The 18,759-nt window shown below is 42.8% G+C and overlaps 2 protein-coding genes across 2 annotated transcripts in view; one reads left to right on the top strand and one right to left on the bottom strand.

Annotated features, from left to right (window-relative positions):
• sntg1 (syntrophin, gamma 1) overlaps nucleotides 1–503 on the bottom strand; it is a 39,886-nt gene extending 39,383 nt beyond the window's left edge. The window contains exon 1 of the mRNA XM_061693521.1: nucleotides 88–503. The gene's annotated coding sequence lies outside the window, so the exon portion shown is untranslated. The remainder of the gene's footprint in view (nucleotides 1–87) is intronic.
• A 3,832-nt stretch (nucleotides 504–4,335) lies between these two features.
• snai2 (snail family zinc finger 2) lies at nucleotides 4,336–7,499 on the top strand. The gene is made up of 3 exons (XM_061694185.1): nucleotides 4,336–4,552; nucleotides 4,625–5,149; nucleotides 6,738–7,499. The coding sequence occupies exons 1-3, from the start codon at nucleotides 4,474–4,476 to the stop codon at nucleotides 6,917–6,919; spliced, it is 786 nt and encodes a 261-aa protein (XP_061550169.1). The 5' UTR covers nucleotides 4,336–4,473; the 3' UTR covers nucleotides 6,920–7,499.
• The last annotated feature ends 11,260 nt before the right edge of the window (nucleotides 7,500–18,759 follow it).

Raw genomic sequence — 18,759 nt, 5'->3', positions numbered from 1 at the left:
GGAGCATGCTTCCCACTCTCGCGCAGCATCAAGGCAAGTGTGTGATGATTGATTAGTGTTTGCTAAAATAATCACAAATGAGTTTACCTGATAGAGCAGGTGCTGACGTCCTATGAGGCTGCTTTTGCTCTTGAAATCAATGCATGCAACGGGTGTTCCGGAGCATCTCAGCCAAGCCACAATGCATCCCTTGTGGCAGCATCGCCCACATCCCGCTCCACTCGCCTCAGCCTCCGAACACAACGGGAGAGATGGAAGATGGGAGCGGTGGAGAGAGGAGGCCAGGATCCCGCACACCGGATCCGATTTTACTGCATCTCCGCCGGCTTAAAGGCTCTCCGAGGGCTCGCTGGCCATCCACATCTCCGCTCGCCACCTCCCTCGCGTCGCTCGCGCCGCCAGCAGGCGACTCAAGCCGGGGATTGGCGCCTCAGCCTCCGTCCAGTCGCTTGTCTTGGCCCGCGCTGGTCCACGCTTAATCGGGACAGCGTGACACGCGTGGGTCCACTTTTGTTCCCCCCACCCCCCCACCCACCCCGCCCCCAACCCCCTTTTTTCTTCTTGCTGTAATCCTGCGCAGTTTGGGGACGTTTGGCGCTCGTCCCGCATCACAGGCGCACTGAAGACGCGCAAAGATCTCGGCGCACACGCACGCGCGCACAAATACGCACACACCGGCAGTGCGCACACTGCGGTTCCATGTGTGTCTATCTATCTATCTAGTTCATAAGTGCTTGTAGCTTTTAAGGATTTAACCTTTACAACACCACCACAATTGATTTTAACTGGGGGGGGGGGGAATATATAGATATAAAATAAATAATCAAGAAGTGTAGACTTTCAGCTTCAATCTAACACATTTCACAAAAGCGTTGGCCATATAATTCAGCTTTGTTTTTTGACTTGGCGCATTCTTTCTAGTCATTCAGTTTATTTCTATTGTGCAAGGTGCCGCTTATTATGAGGAGCGATCACATTAATCATATGACACGTACGTGACCGAGTGTGCCGCCGTGGACTTTTTTTTTGTGTGTGGATTATTTTTAGTTTATTATTTCAAGTGAGGTGGCAGTTATGAATATCTAGCGAGAGGATGCCGAGCACGCAGAGGTTTTTTTGTGGTTTATGGTCGAGATGAATAATAGGGAGAGGAGCGATCGTTATAATTAAGTACATACGATGCATACGTTGTGCGTGAGGCCGAGCGTACCACAGACTATTTGTTGACTTTGTGGATTAGTTCTAGTCATCGTGTTTAATTTTATTGTGTGTTGTCGGTTTTATGCGGAACAATCGTATTAATTAGAGGACACGAACATTGAAAGCTTGAACACGCTGTTAACTTTTTTATTTATTTATTTATTTTTTTACTTTATGGATTTATCTTTGCGGTTCATTATTGTTGTGCAAGGTGGCCCTTATGATGAATAACTAGGAAGAGTATGGAAATGACACAAATGTTATACATATGCCCGAGCATGCAATGGACTATATATTGTGTTTTTTGTGTGTGGATTATTTAAAGCACCTTTGTTTATTTCTAATGTGCAAGGCAACGATCATCATGAATTTCAGGCCAGTGGAGTGATTGCATTATCATTTACGGTTCTGGTCGTCCCAAACTTCTTCCATTTGAGGCTTATGGAGGCCATTGTGCCCTTAGAAAGCTTAAGTGCAGCAGAAATATTTTTTGGTAACCTTGGCCATATCTGCGCCTTGCCACAATTCTGTCTCTGAGCTCTTCAGGCAGTTCCTCTGACCTCATGATTCTCATTTGCTCTGCCATGCACTGTGAGCTGTAAGGTCTTATATAGATTTTAACAAATGGCTGAAATATAACAAAGAGTGAACAATTTAAGGGGGTCTGAAAACTTTCTGTACCCACTGTACATGGCCAAGTGTGCCATGGACTTTTATGTGGATTATTTCTAGTCGTTCTGTTAAATTTCTCTCGCGCACGGTGTTGCTGTCCTCAATAACTGTCGAGAGGAGCAATTGAATTAATTGTGTAAAATTTACTTTGCAAATATAGAGGAACACTCGAGTGCGCTATGGACTTTTGATACTTAGTGGATTATTTCTAAACGTTCGGTTCATTTCTATTGTACAAGGTTACGTTGTCATTAATAATTTATTTGACTCGCATTAATTGTACGATTCCCACGAACATGAGTGAGCGTGCAGTAGACGATATTTTTTTTGACTTTGTGGATTATTTATTGTCGTTTTGTTTATTTATGCTGTGCAAGGCGACCATTATAATGGTCAAACATAATGAGAGGCGCAATCGCATTACTCGTGTGCCACGTACTTTGCGCGTGTGCATATGAGATCGAATGTGCTGTGGGCCTTTTTTGACTTTGTGGCTCATTTCTAGATGTCGCGTTTATTTCTATTGTGCAAGATGTCGATTACGACGAGGAGCGTTCGCATCACTTATCTGACGAACGTTGCGTGTGCGCTTGCAGTGGAATATTTTGCTACTTTGCGGATCATTTCTAGTCCTTGTGATTATTTCTATTGTGCAAGGTGACAGTTATCATGAGAAAGCTTCTAGTTTTATGCAAATGCACTATAGTAGTCTCTATTGGAAATGCAGCGGAGGAGGCCAAGGACGAGGCCTCCTCTGTTGTGAGGTGTCAAAACAAGCGGCTGCACTTTTGAGCGTTACTAGGATGACATGTGCTCCGTGCCTCGTCGTCTTCAGAACGACTCCCAGCGTCGCTCTGAATGCAGAAAGCGCATTGAGAGCATTTTCAATCGGGGGGACGGGGGGTGGGACGCTCGCACGTCAACGGACGCATGATATTGATTTCTAGACTTTACTCTCAGTGGAAGCCTGACGTTATTACACACCGATCACCTTCCCTCGCCTCTATCATTCATGCAAGGCAAACTATTTGTTATGTGCAATATTCCGTTGCAAAGATTGGAGATAGGGTTCACAATGAGCTTAAGAGGGCTTTGCCTATCTGCTGAGGATCTGGCTTTTCCACATCAGCACAGCTCAGCTATTTCTTGAATGTTTTTTTGGGGTTTTCTTTACCCCCACCATTCTTTGCCTCTTCACCAGCAGCTCAGATGTTCTTCAAACGCCCCCCAGAAGTTGAACACAAGGGGGCGTCGACCGCCAACTTTGCTCCACTTTAATGTTCACTTCCAGCAAGCAGAGTGGGGGGGGGGACTAATATCATTATCATGTCTGACCTTGAAGGGGGGGGGGGGCACTTTTTTCTTTTTTTTTAACATTTGCATTTCAAGGAGCAAACGCCTTATTGCATTAGTGGCTGGGGAATGTGCTGCATTCGCCTCATGACAATGCGGATGATGCACGTCAACAGCGCATAGTTCTGCTCGCATATACAAAGAAAAGGACGCTCACATATTATAGTATCGTCGGAAAGCTATCGAACTATGGGATGCAGTGCAAGCCGATGTGACCAAAAAGAGGCAAAGAAATCAGGCCACTGGAGGCTGCAAATAACGCAGGAAAAGTGTATACACAAATCTACTCGAATAAAAGTACAATTACTTTGATGAGGTAAAACATTTTTAGACACTTAAGTATTTAAGTTAACTCTATTCTAACTGTGACAAAACTTTACTGGAACAGATTTTTTTGTTGTTGTTGACTTATTTGTACTTTTGCCAAATGCCATCAAAGTAGTTGTACTTTTACTCAAGTACAATTAAAAGTGTCTAGAGAAAAAAAAAAGAGAGAAAAAACTTAAGTGCACTGTGTTTGAACATAGAATCAATCACTTTGCTGTGAGTGGATGCAAATCTACGAGAGGGAATTTCGTACACATACTTTTACTTGGACTTGAGTAAAAGTATAAAGTAGTTGTACTTTTACTTCTGTACTTATGTACAAGTACTTGTTCAAGTAGTTGTACTATCACTTTTGTAAGTTAATTGTACTTTTATCGATAGTACAAGCAAACGTAAAATGATTTTGACTTTTACTCGAGTACAAGTGAGAAAGCTCAATGAACTGTGATTCAATTGCTTATTTTGAGTGAAAAAGTGTCCAAGCCCTTTTTTTATTTTTATTTTTTTATTTTTTTTTGCTTTCATGTTCTTGGTTCGTTGTCTCCTGCCTCGCGAACGTTCTTGCCAACAACAGCAACAAAAAGTTGCACCTGTTTTACTGGGCTAGCCCCGCCCACTGCTTTATAAGGCGCGCCAAGCCCCCTTGCACGTGCTCGCCTTCTAATTGGTGCGACGGCTTGTACGCTATGCAAATGAGCAGCCGAGGCTCCGCCCTCGCACCTGATCTCGGGACTATTTTACTGGCGTTTAGCGCAACTCTGCACTGCACTCGTCGGCCTCCAACATGACTCTCCTCAGCTGGACTTGAGCAAGCAGGATTTCCGTCTCTTTCTCTTTTTTTTTTTTTTTTTTTGCTATCTTACGTCTACTTCTCACTTGTTTAAGAGGGGGGGTGGGAGAGATAAAGAAATTGCGTTGAAAATGCCGCGCTCGTTTCTGGTCAAGAAGCACATCAACTCCGCCAAGAAGCCCAACTACAGCGAGCTGGAGAGTCCAACAGGTGGGGGGCAACTTTGCGCGCAAAGTTTTGGAAAGTGCCCAACTTTTGCTGACTTGTCCTCTTCCGTTTCAGTGCTCCTCATGCCGCACTTGTACAAGGGCCTCCCGCTGCCCGTCATCCCCCAGCCGGAGTTTCTGAGCCCGGCCGCGTACAGCCCCATCACGGTGTGGACCACCAGCAGCCTTCCGCTCTCCCCGCTGCAGCCCGGCGACCTGTCCCCGCTGTCCGGATACCCTTCGTCGCTCTCGTCCTCCTCCTCCTCCTCCTGCAAGGACCACAGCGGCTCCGAAAGCCCCCGCAGCGACGAGGAGGAGCCCGGCGGCCCGCCGCCTCAGCAGGACGCGGACAAGTTCCGGTGCGTCCAGTGCGCCAAGTCCTACTCGACCTACTCGGGACTCGTCAAGCACAAGCAGCTGCACTGCGACGCGCTGCAGGCCCGCAAGTGCTTCACGTGCAAATACTGCGACAAGGAGTACGTGAGCCTGGGCGCGCTCAAGATGCACATCAGGACTCACACGTTGCCGTGCGTGTGCAAAATCTGCGGCAAAGCCTTCTCCAGGCCCTGGCTTCTGCAGGGCCACATCAGGACGCACACCGGTGAGTTGAGCCTTGCGGGACCAGAAGGCCTTTTACGACGCTTCTCTTCTTATAAAGTGCACCGCATTTGTTAGAAAACCTTCGGTTCACGTTCCAAACCGATGGTTTGGAACTCTAACCCACGCACCTCTTTCGAGCCACCCCCCCTCCCTCCCCACATACTCATCTGTAGTCCAAAAAGGCGTTCAATTACAGTAAAACATGATGGAGGTGCACTGGAAGGAGTCGGCGCACCCCCTCCTCCCTCATGCGCACATTTATATCCAATGAATGCATGACAGCATATAAAAGCATGTTTCCTTTCAAAATCTGTGCACCCCCCCCCCCCCCCCCCCCCCATCAACATCTAGAGTTGGCGCACCCCCTTCCTCCTCCACATCAACCTGTTTATAGTCAATGAATCATGTTTCGTTTCAGGTTCAAGATTTCTTTTCAGTGGCGCACCCCTTTTTAGATCCAGACAGAGTTGGCGCACCCGCCCCCCAAAGCATTTGTAGACAAAAAAAAGGCCTTACGTTTACTCCTGTTTGATTTCAGAATCAATATTTTTTAGTGGCGCACCACCCTTTTAAAGCCAGACAGAGTTTGCGCACCCCCCCCCCCCAAAGCATTTCTAGCCAATAAAGGCCTTACGTTTACTCCTGTTTGATTTCAGAATCAATATTTTGAGTGGCGCACCCCCTTTTTTAAAGCCAGACCGAGTTGGCGCACACCTTTTCTCCACCATGCGCACCTGTTTGCAGCTAATAAAGGGATTATGTTTCATCATTTTCTATTCATACTCCGTATTGTTTTAAGCAGCCCCCCCCCTCAACTTCCTGAGTTCGCACGCAGCCCCCCCCTCTCACCCGCACACACCTGTTCGTAAGCAAATTACAAACAATACATTTTTAAAATCATGTTTCCTTTCAGAATCTGTATTTTTTTAAAGCCGCGTATCCTCAGCCCATCCTACGTCAAGATTGTTATAATTTTACGAGAGCTGTGTTTTTCTGAGGAAAAAAATAAATAATAATCTGAATCGAACACGTCATAAATATATGCAACAAATATTATTATTATTCGAGGAAAAAGTTATAATATTACAGAATAAAGTCAGAACTTTATGACAAAAGGAATCAAATGTTGGAAAAAAAGGTTAATCGTACATGAATATATACGCATATTCATTTTCTAGGGGACTTACTCATATTGTTTTTTTTTTTTATTGTTTACAAAAAAAAATGGTGTTATTATTATACCAGGCTGCCACCTGGCACGCACCACAGCGCGGGAAATCCCTGTTCAATGCCAACCTGCTCGTCCGTAAAAGCACATTTTCGAACAAACTCGCCCAAGATGGAGCACGACGACGACAACAAAATTCGAACTGATGCTGGCTGAGCTGCGTTCATGAGGAGAACTTTTGTGCTTTTTTTTTTTTTTTTTTTTTATAGATTTGTTTTTCTAGTTGCATAAACTGCCCTCGTGGAGCGCAAACGGCCCATGAGCGCCCTCTGCAACTCTTCAAAATGCTTCATGTTTGCACATGTGCGTGTGTGTCACAGTGTGTCTTAACGTGGTCTCCTGTTGTGTCACTTCCTGGCAGGCGAGAAACCCTTCTCGTGCCCCCACTGCAAGCGGGCGTTCGCCGACCGCTCCAACCTCAGGGCTCACCTGCAGACCCACTCGGATGTGAAAAAGTACCAATGCAAGAACTGCTCCAAGACCTTCTCGCGGATGTCGCTGCTGCACAAGCACGAGGAATCCGCTTGCTGCGTAGCACACTGAACGCACGGGATACTCTCTTCCACGACCACAAGACTTGTTTTTCTTCACATATATATTTTTTTGTTTGTTTGCTTTGAAAGCAAATTTCCAAGCCCGGAAGTCGTCGTCAGGGAATGTTTTTGCCTGGACCAGTGGTCCATTTCAAGGTTTTTCTTTTGTTTGTTTGTTTGTTTTTTTTGTTTTTTGCAATAAATAGCTTCCTGTTTCAAGCCTTACATACTCACTCACACTACCTGTGCTATTCATGCACTTTTTTTTTGCATGTCTACGACATCTCCTGTGCCTTCACTTTGCTCGGACACATCAAGTTTAAAGGACACGATGGGAATACCGAAGCCATTGTTACTTAGGGAACTTGAATTTTTGCACAGACATTACAAACAGATTGCCAGCACTCGCGTAGGGACCATTTTGTTCCCCCCTTTTAAAGTGCCTCAGTTTTTACTCAGCAATAAAATGTATTTTTTCCTTTTATATTTTTTTATACTATATTGAATGTAAGCGTGACTCCGATGATTGTATATTAAAACTGCAATGCAGGTTGGTTTTCATACTCTCGTGACACTTAAATAAAAGTCTCATGGCATTTTGTGTGTGTGTGTGTGTGTGTGTAGAGTTTGGCCACAATCTTGCGTGTTTTTATGATATTTAATCCAAGTGTGTTTCGAAAGCAAACGGGGGATGTGACTCAGCTCCCAAAATCAAGCCTGAACCCATTTCCCGGGCCCAGCACACATCAAAACCGTGTTGAAATGTAACACATACGCGCGATATTGATCGGCACACACTTGTTAGAGGCTTTGAGGGCCCACGACGCCTTCTTCAGCCTGACTTGTGTGCACCGTTTCCACTCCAACGGAAACAATCAAACCTGCAAAGTCCAACAAAGTTGTTTTCCCACAGGAAGTAATGGAGAAGTGAATTAGTCCGTTCCGGGATCAAACTGTTGCTGTCGTAATTCCTAACTCCGCGTTTGAACGGTCCTAAGTGTCATACAAGTGTTGTAACAAGTTAACCTATGTAAACTAAGATTAATATGAAGCAAAAATACTCCTGATGCCTGGCGGATACGTGAAGCGGGAGAAACTGTCAACCAGAGCGACTTTTTTTTTTTTTCATCAATCATAATCTTATAATAATACATATAATCTCACGACAATAACAATCATTATTTTACGAGAAGTCTTTTTTTTTCGAAGAAAATGTCACGCAAATAAAGTCATAAATTTATCAGACGAGAATCATACCGTTTTTATCAAAACGTTGTATAAAGTCGTATTTTGCAAGAAAAAAGTCGTAATTTTATGAGAGGAAACTTTTAACTTTACAAGTTTTTCAAGTGAAGCCATAATCGTGCACGCGCAGAAAGAGTAATAAATGTACTAATTTGACGACTCGTAATTTTATGAGAAAAGTTCTATTTTTAAAAAAAAAACAAAAAAAAAACTAAGTCTTACATTGATTAAGTCATGATTTTACATGTGAAATATATGTTGAGGGGGGGGGGAAAGATCTCATGTGGGTAAAGTCTTGTTATTGCAAAAAAGTAATTTTTGCAATAAAAAAGTAAAGCCAAGTAAAAAAGTAAAAAAGATGCGGCCAAACGCACGTGTGTGTGTGTGTGTGTGTCTTTGTTTGTGCTGGGAAAACTACTGACATAAGATCTGCGATCTGACCAGTTCGCACCTTTGAGTCACCGCAAAGCTCTCCCAAGTGCTGCCGGCCTCGGCCAGGCGGCTCCAGGCTCCTGTAGAAAGAAATCAACAGCAGGTGCAAGCGAGGTTTCCTTTCTTATTCACAACATCTCCTCATAGAAAAGGGAAGAGCGAGGGGCCACTTCCTTTTTTTTTTTTAATTTAATTTCTTTTTTTTTTTTTTTGAAGCGCTGTTTTGCTCATACAGTTGGTCCTCAGTTTACGATACAGTTCTGTTCCTATGGCGGCGTGAAAACGAGAATTTGTAGCTTAAGTCGGAACGCGCCGTTGTCGATCGCTAACCTCCGTTAGCACGGAAGTAAAGTCAGAATTCCAGTCGTTAATTGTATTGGAAACAACACTTTGCTGCTGTCACGATGGTCAATAAATGGCTGAAAAGTGCCTCAGCAATTGTGGCTCTCCTTTCCCACATGTAAGGGCATTACTTAAAAACTCAAAAGAATAATGACGTAATATCGCAGCGGGGCTCATTACTACTTTCAATATAAACCGAGCAGATCCGGAATAGGCCTTGGAGATGTTTTTATCCGTACTGGACTTGCTCAAATTATCAAATTCAATGAAGCCATCAAATGTATATTCAAAAATGGTTGGTTTTGTACTTAAAAAAAAAAAAAAAAACTCGCAACTCAACGAGAATAATGTCACAATATTGAGGAAAAAAGAACATGGTATTTTTGAAGAACAAAAGTCTGAATTTTAAGGGAATAAAGTTTAAAAAAGAAATTAAGAAAATAGTTTATATCTTATGAGAGTAAAAAGGAATTTTTTTTTTACATGGATCTTTTCACATCTTTTAGAGAAAAGGGTCTTATTGAAATAAAAATATAATTTAATAAGAAGGCAGATTTCTTTTAATTAATTTGGAATTCTTTAAAATAAAAAAATATTTTTTTATGACAATTACGTTGGATTTTTCAATAAAAAGTTTGCATATTAGAAGAATTAAGTTGGAATTTATAATAATATTGTCCTATTTTCTGTAGGAAAATAGTAATCATTTATATGAATTTATAAGATTTTTATTTGGGGAAAAAGTTGCAAAAAAGTGTTGGATTTTTTTTCTGAAAAAAAGTCTTTGTGAATCTTTTTACAATTAACTGTTAACATTGAAAAAAAAGTATTTTTTTTAAAAAAAGTATTCAAAACATTTTTTATTTTTATTTTTTTATAAGGCCCTAGCATTTCTTCTTAAGCCATCCATCCATCCATTTTCTGAGCCGCTTCTCCTCACTAGGGTCGCGGGCGTGCTGGAGCCTATCCCAGCTGTCATCGGGCAGGAGGCGGGGTACACCCTGAACTGGTTGCCAGCCAATCACAGGGCACATAGAAACAAACAACCATACGCACTCACAGTCACGCCAACGGGCAATTTAGAGTCTCCAATTCATGCATGTTTTTGGGATGTAGGGGGGAAACCGGAGTGCCCGGAGAAAACCCACGCAGGCACGGGGAGAACATGCAAACTCCACACAGGCGGGGCCGGGGATTGAACCCGGATCCTCAGAACTGTGAGGCTGACGCTCTAACCAGTCGTCCACCGTGCCGCCTCTTCTTAAGCTATACCGCAAAAATATTTTGGGATTTTCTTTCTGTATTGTCCAGAAATTTTCCAAATAAATACATCAATAAAGTTTCCGAAATGGGCGAACACCTAAAAAAAAATGCATTACATTCATATTTTCCTTTTATCGAAGAAGCATGAAATCAAATTTGTGTTTGGCAAAACAAAAATAACGAACATAGCCATCCAACAGATTTTCTCTGACAACTCAAGAGCAGATAAGATGTTCAAAACCTCATCTTGTTGATTTCCAACAGACGATCATTCCTTTTATGTCTTACATTCCATCACATGTGGACTAACTGTCCTCACAAGGCACATATAAACGGCCAGAGGGGTCGTGGGGTCGAGTGGAGGTCATTAAAGGCAAAGACCGCGCTGACCGGACGATGAATCAGTGAGTGTGATTCCTCTACGAGCGGCAAGCGGAACAAATAGAATTAAGGCTGTCGTCAGGGGTGCGATTGTCCCGAGTCGCCCCCAAACCGACCCGTCGTAACGCGCACGTTGTTTTTTTCCAATAAGCGCCCGGAGGAATGTTGCTTGTTAGCGACGACGCTGTTTCATGATGTGAAACAAGCTTTTGCGCACGAGGGTCTTCTCGTGTCACGTTCATTACATCGGCGATCTTTTTCTTCAACAACCGGAACTCAGCACTGTAATTTAATCAGATGGGTGGATAATTTCTTTCAGATTCAGCTGTGTCGTGTCATTAAATAATGAGAATTGATGGTTAATACTTAGGGGATGTTCAGGGAGTGGATTTGGGGGGGGAGGGCAGTTTTAATCTCATGTTACTTTATCGCAGGGGATACGTTCGAGACGCACCCGCAAAAATCGGCAAGAGAAAGACCATATACAAAACTTTACATTCCACACAAACATTACGACTTTTTTCTTGAACAAAAAAACACGAGTCTTGTAGGATTCCGAAAAATTTGACCCCCAAAAAATACAATTTTACTCTTTAAGATTATGACTTCTTTCTCAAAAAGGATTACTACAACTCTAGTACACTCACTGATATGACCATAGTCTTGTTGTATGTTTTTTCCTTTCATTGTGGCTCTATCATTACTGCCTTCATAAGTTACATAACAATTCACAATTTGACATTATTTGCCGTAATGTCTTCTCAATGAATTTCTTTAAATCGAACCAATAGCCTGAAAGGTGATCTTGAAAATCCATAATCATCTCCCTGAGCCACTGAAATGAAGTGGCAAAAGCTGTTGTTTAAAAAGACAAGCTAAGTGCAGACGCCGGTGACCAAAGATTGTCATGTTGAGTGCATCAGATGAGCGTGTTGTCCTAATCGATAACAGCTCAGCTCATGTTGCTGTCTCACTGAGCAGAGGGCAACTATCAAAGCCTCACGTTATTGATCAGATTGACTCGATCGAGTTTCCACGTGACCGCCTGCAGTAAAACGTCATGTCAGCAAACATGGCGTAATGTCTGACTTTTTCTTTTTAAGTGAGTGCATTTTCTGTTTTTAAAAAATCCTAATGGACTTCAGAGTTGCCTTTGACACATACAATTTAAGTCTGAAAGCAAGGTGAGAAGTTCCTCAGGGCGCTGTTGTAGGTCCATCTTATTTCTCACCTCAGGCCATTTCATTTGTAAGCACCGTATTATTGAATTTGTGACATTCGGGTTTCCGCATGGAAAAAAAAAAAAATCATTAACAGCCTCGGGCCAAGCATTGGTCTCAAGATGGCGGATCAGCCGTTATAGTTGATTCAAATGCGATCTGGTGGTTGAGTGTCTACCAGTGGAAAAAAAACATGCCTAACTCTCAGACTCTTGTCGCTGCAGAGGAAATTTGCTATGAATGAACGATTGTAAGACAGTTAACGCATGTGGGTTTGGTGCCACTTTGATATTGAGGTTTGGTTTGTTTTTTTTCTTCAAATAGCCCTTTCTGATAGTACATTTCATTTATACAGAGCTTTCCAAAATACTCGAAAACACTTATTGTTTCACTGAGTTTGCATAAAATCGGCTTCGATATGCAAACTTTCCCTGTCAATTCCACTTGACATTTTCCAACTTTGAAAAGTCCTGGAATATTACAACCCTATTAAAACGTGAATCAAACATTGTAGTAAACCAAAATATAAAAACATTGTTGTTAATGAATTAAATGAAAAAAAATACCAATCAAAAATAGAAACTAATTGAAGAAATTTTAAACAAACAAGAGTTGCATTGATGATTAATACAAATTTAAAGAAAAGGAAATTCCAACATGTCCTACTTTGCCAAAGTCACTTTTCGTATAGAATTTTGCAACCCCATTCAAATGTGAATGAAACACTGTAACACATAAGAATGTAAATACAAAAATTGTAAAAATGAACAAAAAAACAATATGAAATAAAGTTTAATTCAATTCTAAAAATAAAAAATATGTACACAGGTGTTTCGGCCCATATCTTGATGAGCTACTTTAATTGTATGGATGGAATTTGCACCACGAGTCCGCTGTGAATCAAACACGATCAATAAATGAACTAAAACAATCAAATAAGATGAAATAAAAAATATATATAATGTAATAAAAAAAAGTAAGCTAAAATTATAAAAACATGAATTTTAAAATCACCTAGCTCGTCTGCTAACGACAATTTGTCATCTCCGAAGAAACTGAAGCGATGTTATCTTTATTACGTGTGCGTCTGTAAACACAAAACACAAGTCGGTCGTTGAACTAACAAATGATTCTTTCATGATGTGTTGTTATTTTCAGCGGCGGCGGAGAAGGAAGAATGCAATATTAAATGCGGCTTTTTTCTTTTTGTCACTTGATGCTTTGACAGACGCTGCGAGTTGCACGTAAATTGAGCCCTGCGGAGCATCGGCGGCTCCAACAGGCTGCCAGCTTGTCAGTAGTTGCTAATCAGGGTGAATTTCTGTCATTGTTTCTTTAAGCGACGGGGAATTAAGAGTGCCGAGCGGGTGGGGGTGTTCTGCTAATATCAGCGGATTAACAAGCTTCGGAGCATTTGAATAATAAGTCGAGCTGGTCAAACGTTGAGTTTAAATTACGACACGGGGGTTTGTTTGTCTGCGGGGATCTCCGTCACTGCTCGAGGCCTCCGGGTCGGCGCAGAGGCGATGCGCAGCCACTTTCATTTCGCTAACTGACTCCTCATTCCGCTCTGTGAGGCAAACTAACACCAGAGAATTAAAAAGAAAAAGAAAAACCTGCAGAGAACTTTAAACATCTCATCACGGAGATGAGATTTGCTTTGTAATTGTTGCCCTAGCCGTTTAGTTGAATTAATAGCCGCCTCGCTTGTGTTTACCCGCGTGCATCTTAATGTGTTTACTCTGTTTAAAAAAAACAAAACCCATGATGCAGAGGTGAAACCAGGTAAATCTTCACTACATTTCCCACCAGACGTCAGCACTAAAAATAAACGAGCTATTATGTTTTGATCGCTTATTATTTCAAAGCATTTAATGCAGCCCTCTTTTTAGTTGTTATCAGAGGCCGTTTCAGTTTTTATGAAGCCCACCGTAGTGCCATAGCAAGAGTTAGCCCGTTTATTATGATATATTATGAGTATCGGTGGGTTAAATGTACCTCTAAGGTTTTATTTGTTATGAAAAATGCATGGCGGGTCGCGGCGGTCCAACCGATTAGTCGACTTAAATTGTTTCTACAGTGCTCCGCACCAACTTTTAACGCTAATCGCGCGCTTTTACAATCCTGTCTTGCCTGTCACCATGCACAGTCAAGCATGCATCCGCGCGGGTCCAAGAGTACGAAAATGAGCGGCACGGCGCTTAGCCTCGCTAGCTTCGGCTACTCTGATCTCCGCTAGCGTCTAATATTGCCAAGACAACAACCAATTAATATTTTTTTTGTTTGTAGTTTTTGTCTTTGGCCGATAACACGGGAGTCGGTCATTTTGTCGGAACGCATTGCATTGTGGGGTGGCAACACGAGAGGGTTGTCGCTTTGTGAGTTCACATGGAAGTACCCTCAGATGTTTTTTGTGAAGGGTCTTTTGTCCCTTGCGAGAATGACATTAGCTGACCGGCTTGGCTCCCGTCCGCATTGATGAGCACAGCCATGAAGTGTGGTGGCCTTCAATGGTCCAAAATGTTCATAACACTGTGTTTTATTTGGTTATTCGTGCTAGAGCTAGCAAAAAAAGAAGAAGAAATTGCCATCCTGTGATGTCGTCAACATGCAGTGCATTGCTAGAAAAGACAGGAACATCAACATTCAATGAATTGAAGGAAATCAAATAATATTTTTTTATTTCATACATTAAATAAAAATTCAAAACAAGTAAAAATGAAACTGATAAAAAATTATTAAATGAGAAAATATATAAATATAATAATGGAAAAAACTAATAAAATGACTGGTAAAAATTAAAATGCAATAATAAAATAATACAAAATAAATATAGAATAATTGAAAAGAATACAAATAAATACAAAATGAATCTGATAAAAATACAATTAAAATAATTTATATTATTATACCTAAATGATAAAACATTACAGGAAATATATAAACAATAATGAATACATAAATACTTGTACATGAAAGCAAAAAAAAAAAAGTGTCCTTTCCAAGTTTGAATAGAACAATTTGCAACATTTGAAATATTTGGGATTATTCGTGCTGAGCTGATTTATGCGGCCTTGCTGTGGGCGTGTACCCCCCGTTGAGTGGCAGGTCGTGGCATCAAAGTGCAGCTGTTCAGACACTCACACGTCCACTCTGCGACCACGCTTAGCTTAATGGGTAAATAGTGAAACTGAATACTGCAGCGGCTTGTGAAGGAGCCGCCCCGTACTTTGGTATGACTTCGGTTCTCTGAAACGTATTAGGCGCCATCCTGTAATATATTCATTCACCTCCCAGGAATTTTCTCGGGCTCCTTCTGAGGATGCGCTATAGCCGCATACTCGAAATACGCTGTGAAATACCCACAGAGGCAGCGGAAAGGCCATCTCAGCAGATAGTTTGGGTTTCTCTGCATTTCTGTCTGCTTCTGCTTATCTGATCATCAGTGAAGGGAAAAGGTGAGCACGGAGCGCAAACAAAAGGTGCTTGAATAAACTAGCTCGCGGCCACATTATTCAGAGCGGGGCTATTGTACTCGGCCGACAAGCCTCAACAGGAGACGCTTCCCTGCTGACGGCCTTTTGCTCCTCCAGGGAACAAAATGTTTGATGTACTTGATCCTAATCTGGACTGCAGAAATGCAATTTCTTGCACCTAAAAGAGATATGGAATTTTTGGGGGAAACATTTTATTATTTAGTTTCCAGGCGTCTGAATATGTTTTCATCGAAGGCTCGAGAATTACAGCACACCGTTTACGCCAGCAACTTTTCCCAACAATCAAGTGTGTGCCGCTTTCACGAGCTCATCTGTGCTTCCGACACTGCAGCCCAGTTGAGCTTTTAGCTTGACATGACAGTGTCACTTGAAAATGGCTCTGGATCTTCACTCATCTTAGCTCCCAAGTCATGGGCAGAAAAGTAGTGTTGGGACTGTATTGTGTAAATTAGCCCCACTGTTTTGTCAAAATCTGGCAAACTTTGGCTCAATCACAGAAACATTTTGAGAAATAGGCCAAATACTTATTCTACTGTTTGATTTCACAGAGACCTGGGTGTTTGTATACGAAGACTTAAAACAAAGTGGAACAATTTGCAGTTCAACCACTACTTCCTGTCAACATATCAAAAGTGGAGTTCAAACAATTACAATGTGAGACTTCAAGAAAGTGGGCTTCAAAAGGCCTACATTCACAAGTATATTTTGCTTTTTCTTTGGCTTTTGGGTGATTGGTAACAGTGATGGTAAAAAGGAATCATGTGATAACAGTTGAACCAGAAAATGAACTGACTTGTAGCTGTTCGGCATTTGAGTGATCGTTAACGATCAATTACATGCATCGATTTCACCAAGCAGATGCCAACGTTCGTGGCATCGCTCGGCAAACATCTTCCTGTTTCCTCTCCCATACGTGTCTATCAGGAATGTTCAAAGAGTGAATAGTTAAAAAAGTAGTAGTTAAAATGTTACTTAAAACATTGCCCGTAGAGTTAATAAAGGACTCTATATTTCGATCTGTAATACATTCTAATTGTGTTACTTTAAAAGCACGTGCATCTGGAATCCTTTCATTTTAAAACTTGCTGATCTTGCACAATAACAAGACTTTTCCCCCGCAATCCTATTAAAGTGCAATGACTAAAATACTTGGACGCATAAAACAATGGATGATTTAAACACCAAAATGTTCAAGCAAACCACAAAAACAAAAGTCCACTAGCTTAATGCTAACTTAGAATGCAAAATGCCATTAACGGGCTAACGGAAAATAGCATCGATGTTACAGTAGTTAATAACCTTTTTTAAAAACAAATGCTACTATAACACACACACACACACACACACACACACACACACACACATAGAGCATACAATAATTCGCACAGGCATATATTCTCTCTGCTCTGTGCGAACAACTATTTCTGCTGATGTGTTAAAAGGTTTTAACTAACGGAAGAGTTCGTATTTTCGAAATGTTTGTAATGAGCATCAAATTCCACGATATAGCAGAGGTGTGAAAGATGCACCGCGATACTGCGGGGAACACAAAATTACAAGAAGTGTTTCACGAATATTTTTTTTAGGAATCCTCCGAGGTCCTTGTATGATATCGCACATTATACCGATGCAAAGGACTCCAATTGCTTTGCTTCATGTTTCCATCGAGATGAAGTTACTATTTTCAGAAGCCCTCCCACGCCAGGCGGCTGCAGATTTGCACGGATTGACATTTGGCAATTAAGCGTGTCATACACGCAACCCCCTGCCACCACCGTGACAAGCAGATCGTTTGCATTTCCGAGCTAGCGGTCTCGGTCGCCATAAATATCCTGGCGCATTCCTCCGCCTTCACCTTTGAGCGTCGCGGCGGCGGAGATGCTCTGGCAGACGCGCGTCCGTGCTTTCGTGATCACAGGCCGGCGGGCTGCCGGTGCACATCCAGCTGCTCAGAGCCCCGCAAGAGAACCACGGAGGCTGATAACAGGACGCTGACTGATGGGGGAGAAGGTTAAGGCTTTAAAGGCAGCGCACCGCATGGGAGATAACGCTATTGATGCTGAGATTAGCGCTCATTTAGTGTGGAAAAAGTTCTGGCCCGAGATGAGCCGTGATAACGTCGGTATGAGGCAGTGACGTTTTTATAGGAGGAAAACAAATGGTGGCGGCTATATACTGTAGCAGCAACAGTACAATACGGTCACTTATTGTCTGTGGACTTCATTTTCAAGTCTTTTGTCCATCCATTTTCTGTAGGGATGGTCCTCATTAGGGTTTGTATCTCGATGACTTTGGTCGCCAGCCAATCACAGGGCACCTAAAGAAAACGACAAAGACCTACTTACACACCTATGGACAATTTAGAGTCTACAGTCAACCGAAGATACAGTATTTGCCCCTTCACTGATGCCCTCGAACCTCAGATTTGGGGGGGCCGATTCTCATCCCAACCGCTTTCCATTCGGCCGCCAACCGCTCCAGCGAGAGTTGAGGATCGCGGCTTGACGAAGCCGACAGAATCGAGTCAACTGCAACTTCAGCTGCGCCTAGAAATTCTGTCTTTAAGGGTTCTGAACAGAATCGGTGAGGAAGGGCAGCCTTGGCGGAGTCCAACCTTCAGTGGAAAGGAACGCGACTTGGAAATGTGGATCAAGGTCTGACACAGCTCATGGTAGGTGTCTGATACTCCATAAACCCAGGTGAGAAAAAAATGGCAGCTTCACTCCGGAACAAAGGGACGATTTGCTATCAAATGGATTGTGTGTTGGGCAAAAAAAAACTGTGCCAACTGCTGGAAGTGGTGTGCGCCTGCTCCCCCTTGCCCCGCTAATGCTGAGTCAGCGCTAGCGTGAGGCACGCCACCGAGCGCTGGAATGTCTACGACGAGAGGTCCTATGTCGGTGGAGGAACTTCAGTTGCCACACGGAGCCGGAATGTTCCACTGGGATGACAGAAGGTGTGTCGCATCACACCCCGATGTCCGACCCCACCCCCGTCCACCATCGGCTAACTGGAGCAAAAGGCGAGGTGCTGCCGACAGTGAAGCGCCAGCAGGTGCTGTGCTGCCAAAAGCCACTTCGCACCTCGCCTCCCTCGCACCACGCCACCACTATCGCCCACCCCGCCCCGCAGGAGGGGACTCCCCGAGGGTCTGTTTTGTTATCAGCGTGCGTTGGCTTTGAAGTGACCCGGGGGGGCACAATCTGGACTGTGTTTACTTGTCGAGCGTGTCAGCATGAGGTCACTTTTTTTTCATGACATGACTTGGTAGCTGAGGGGTGGAGAAAAGTGCATCAGCGTCTGGAGAGACTCTTACTCACGAGGTTGCAATGGAGACACGCTCATGTGGGTGCACCGTTTTCCCAAAAAAGGCAACGGCAATAAGTGTTGGCCAAGTTACCTCCAAATGTAATGTACAGGGTGTTCCGATCCGTGCATCATTCGTTCTTTCCATTTTCAAGTGGCAATCA

This window comes from Phycodurus eques, chromosome 13, assembly GCF_024500275.1.
Source record: "Phycodurus eques isolate BA_2022a chromosome 13, UOR_Pequ_1.1, whole genome shotgun sequence".
Lineage (NCBI taxonomy): Eukaryota > Metazoa > Chordata > Actinopteri > Syngnathiformes > Syngnathidae > Phycodurus > Phycodurus eques.
This window is presented reverse-complemented; position numbering and strand designations above follow the sequence as displayed.

Coding starts and splice junctions, on each gene's coding strand:
- snai2 (XM_061694185.1), top strand. CDS start 4,474: ATGCCGCGCTCGTTTCTGGTCAAGAAGCACATCAACTCCGCCAAGAAG. Junction 4,553..4,624: donor CGAGCTGGAGAGTCCAACAG/GTGGGGGGCAAC, acceptor CTTCCGTTTCAG/TGCTCCTCATGCCGCACTTG. Junction 5,150..6,737: donor CCACATCAGGACGCACACCG/GTGAGTTGAGCC, acceptor ACTTCCTGGCAG/GCGAGAAACCCTTCTCGTGC.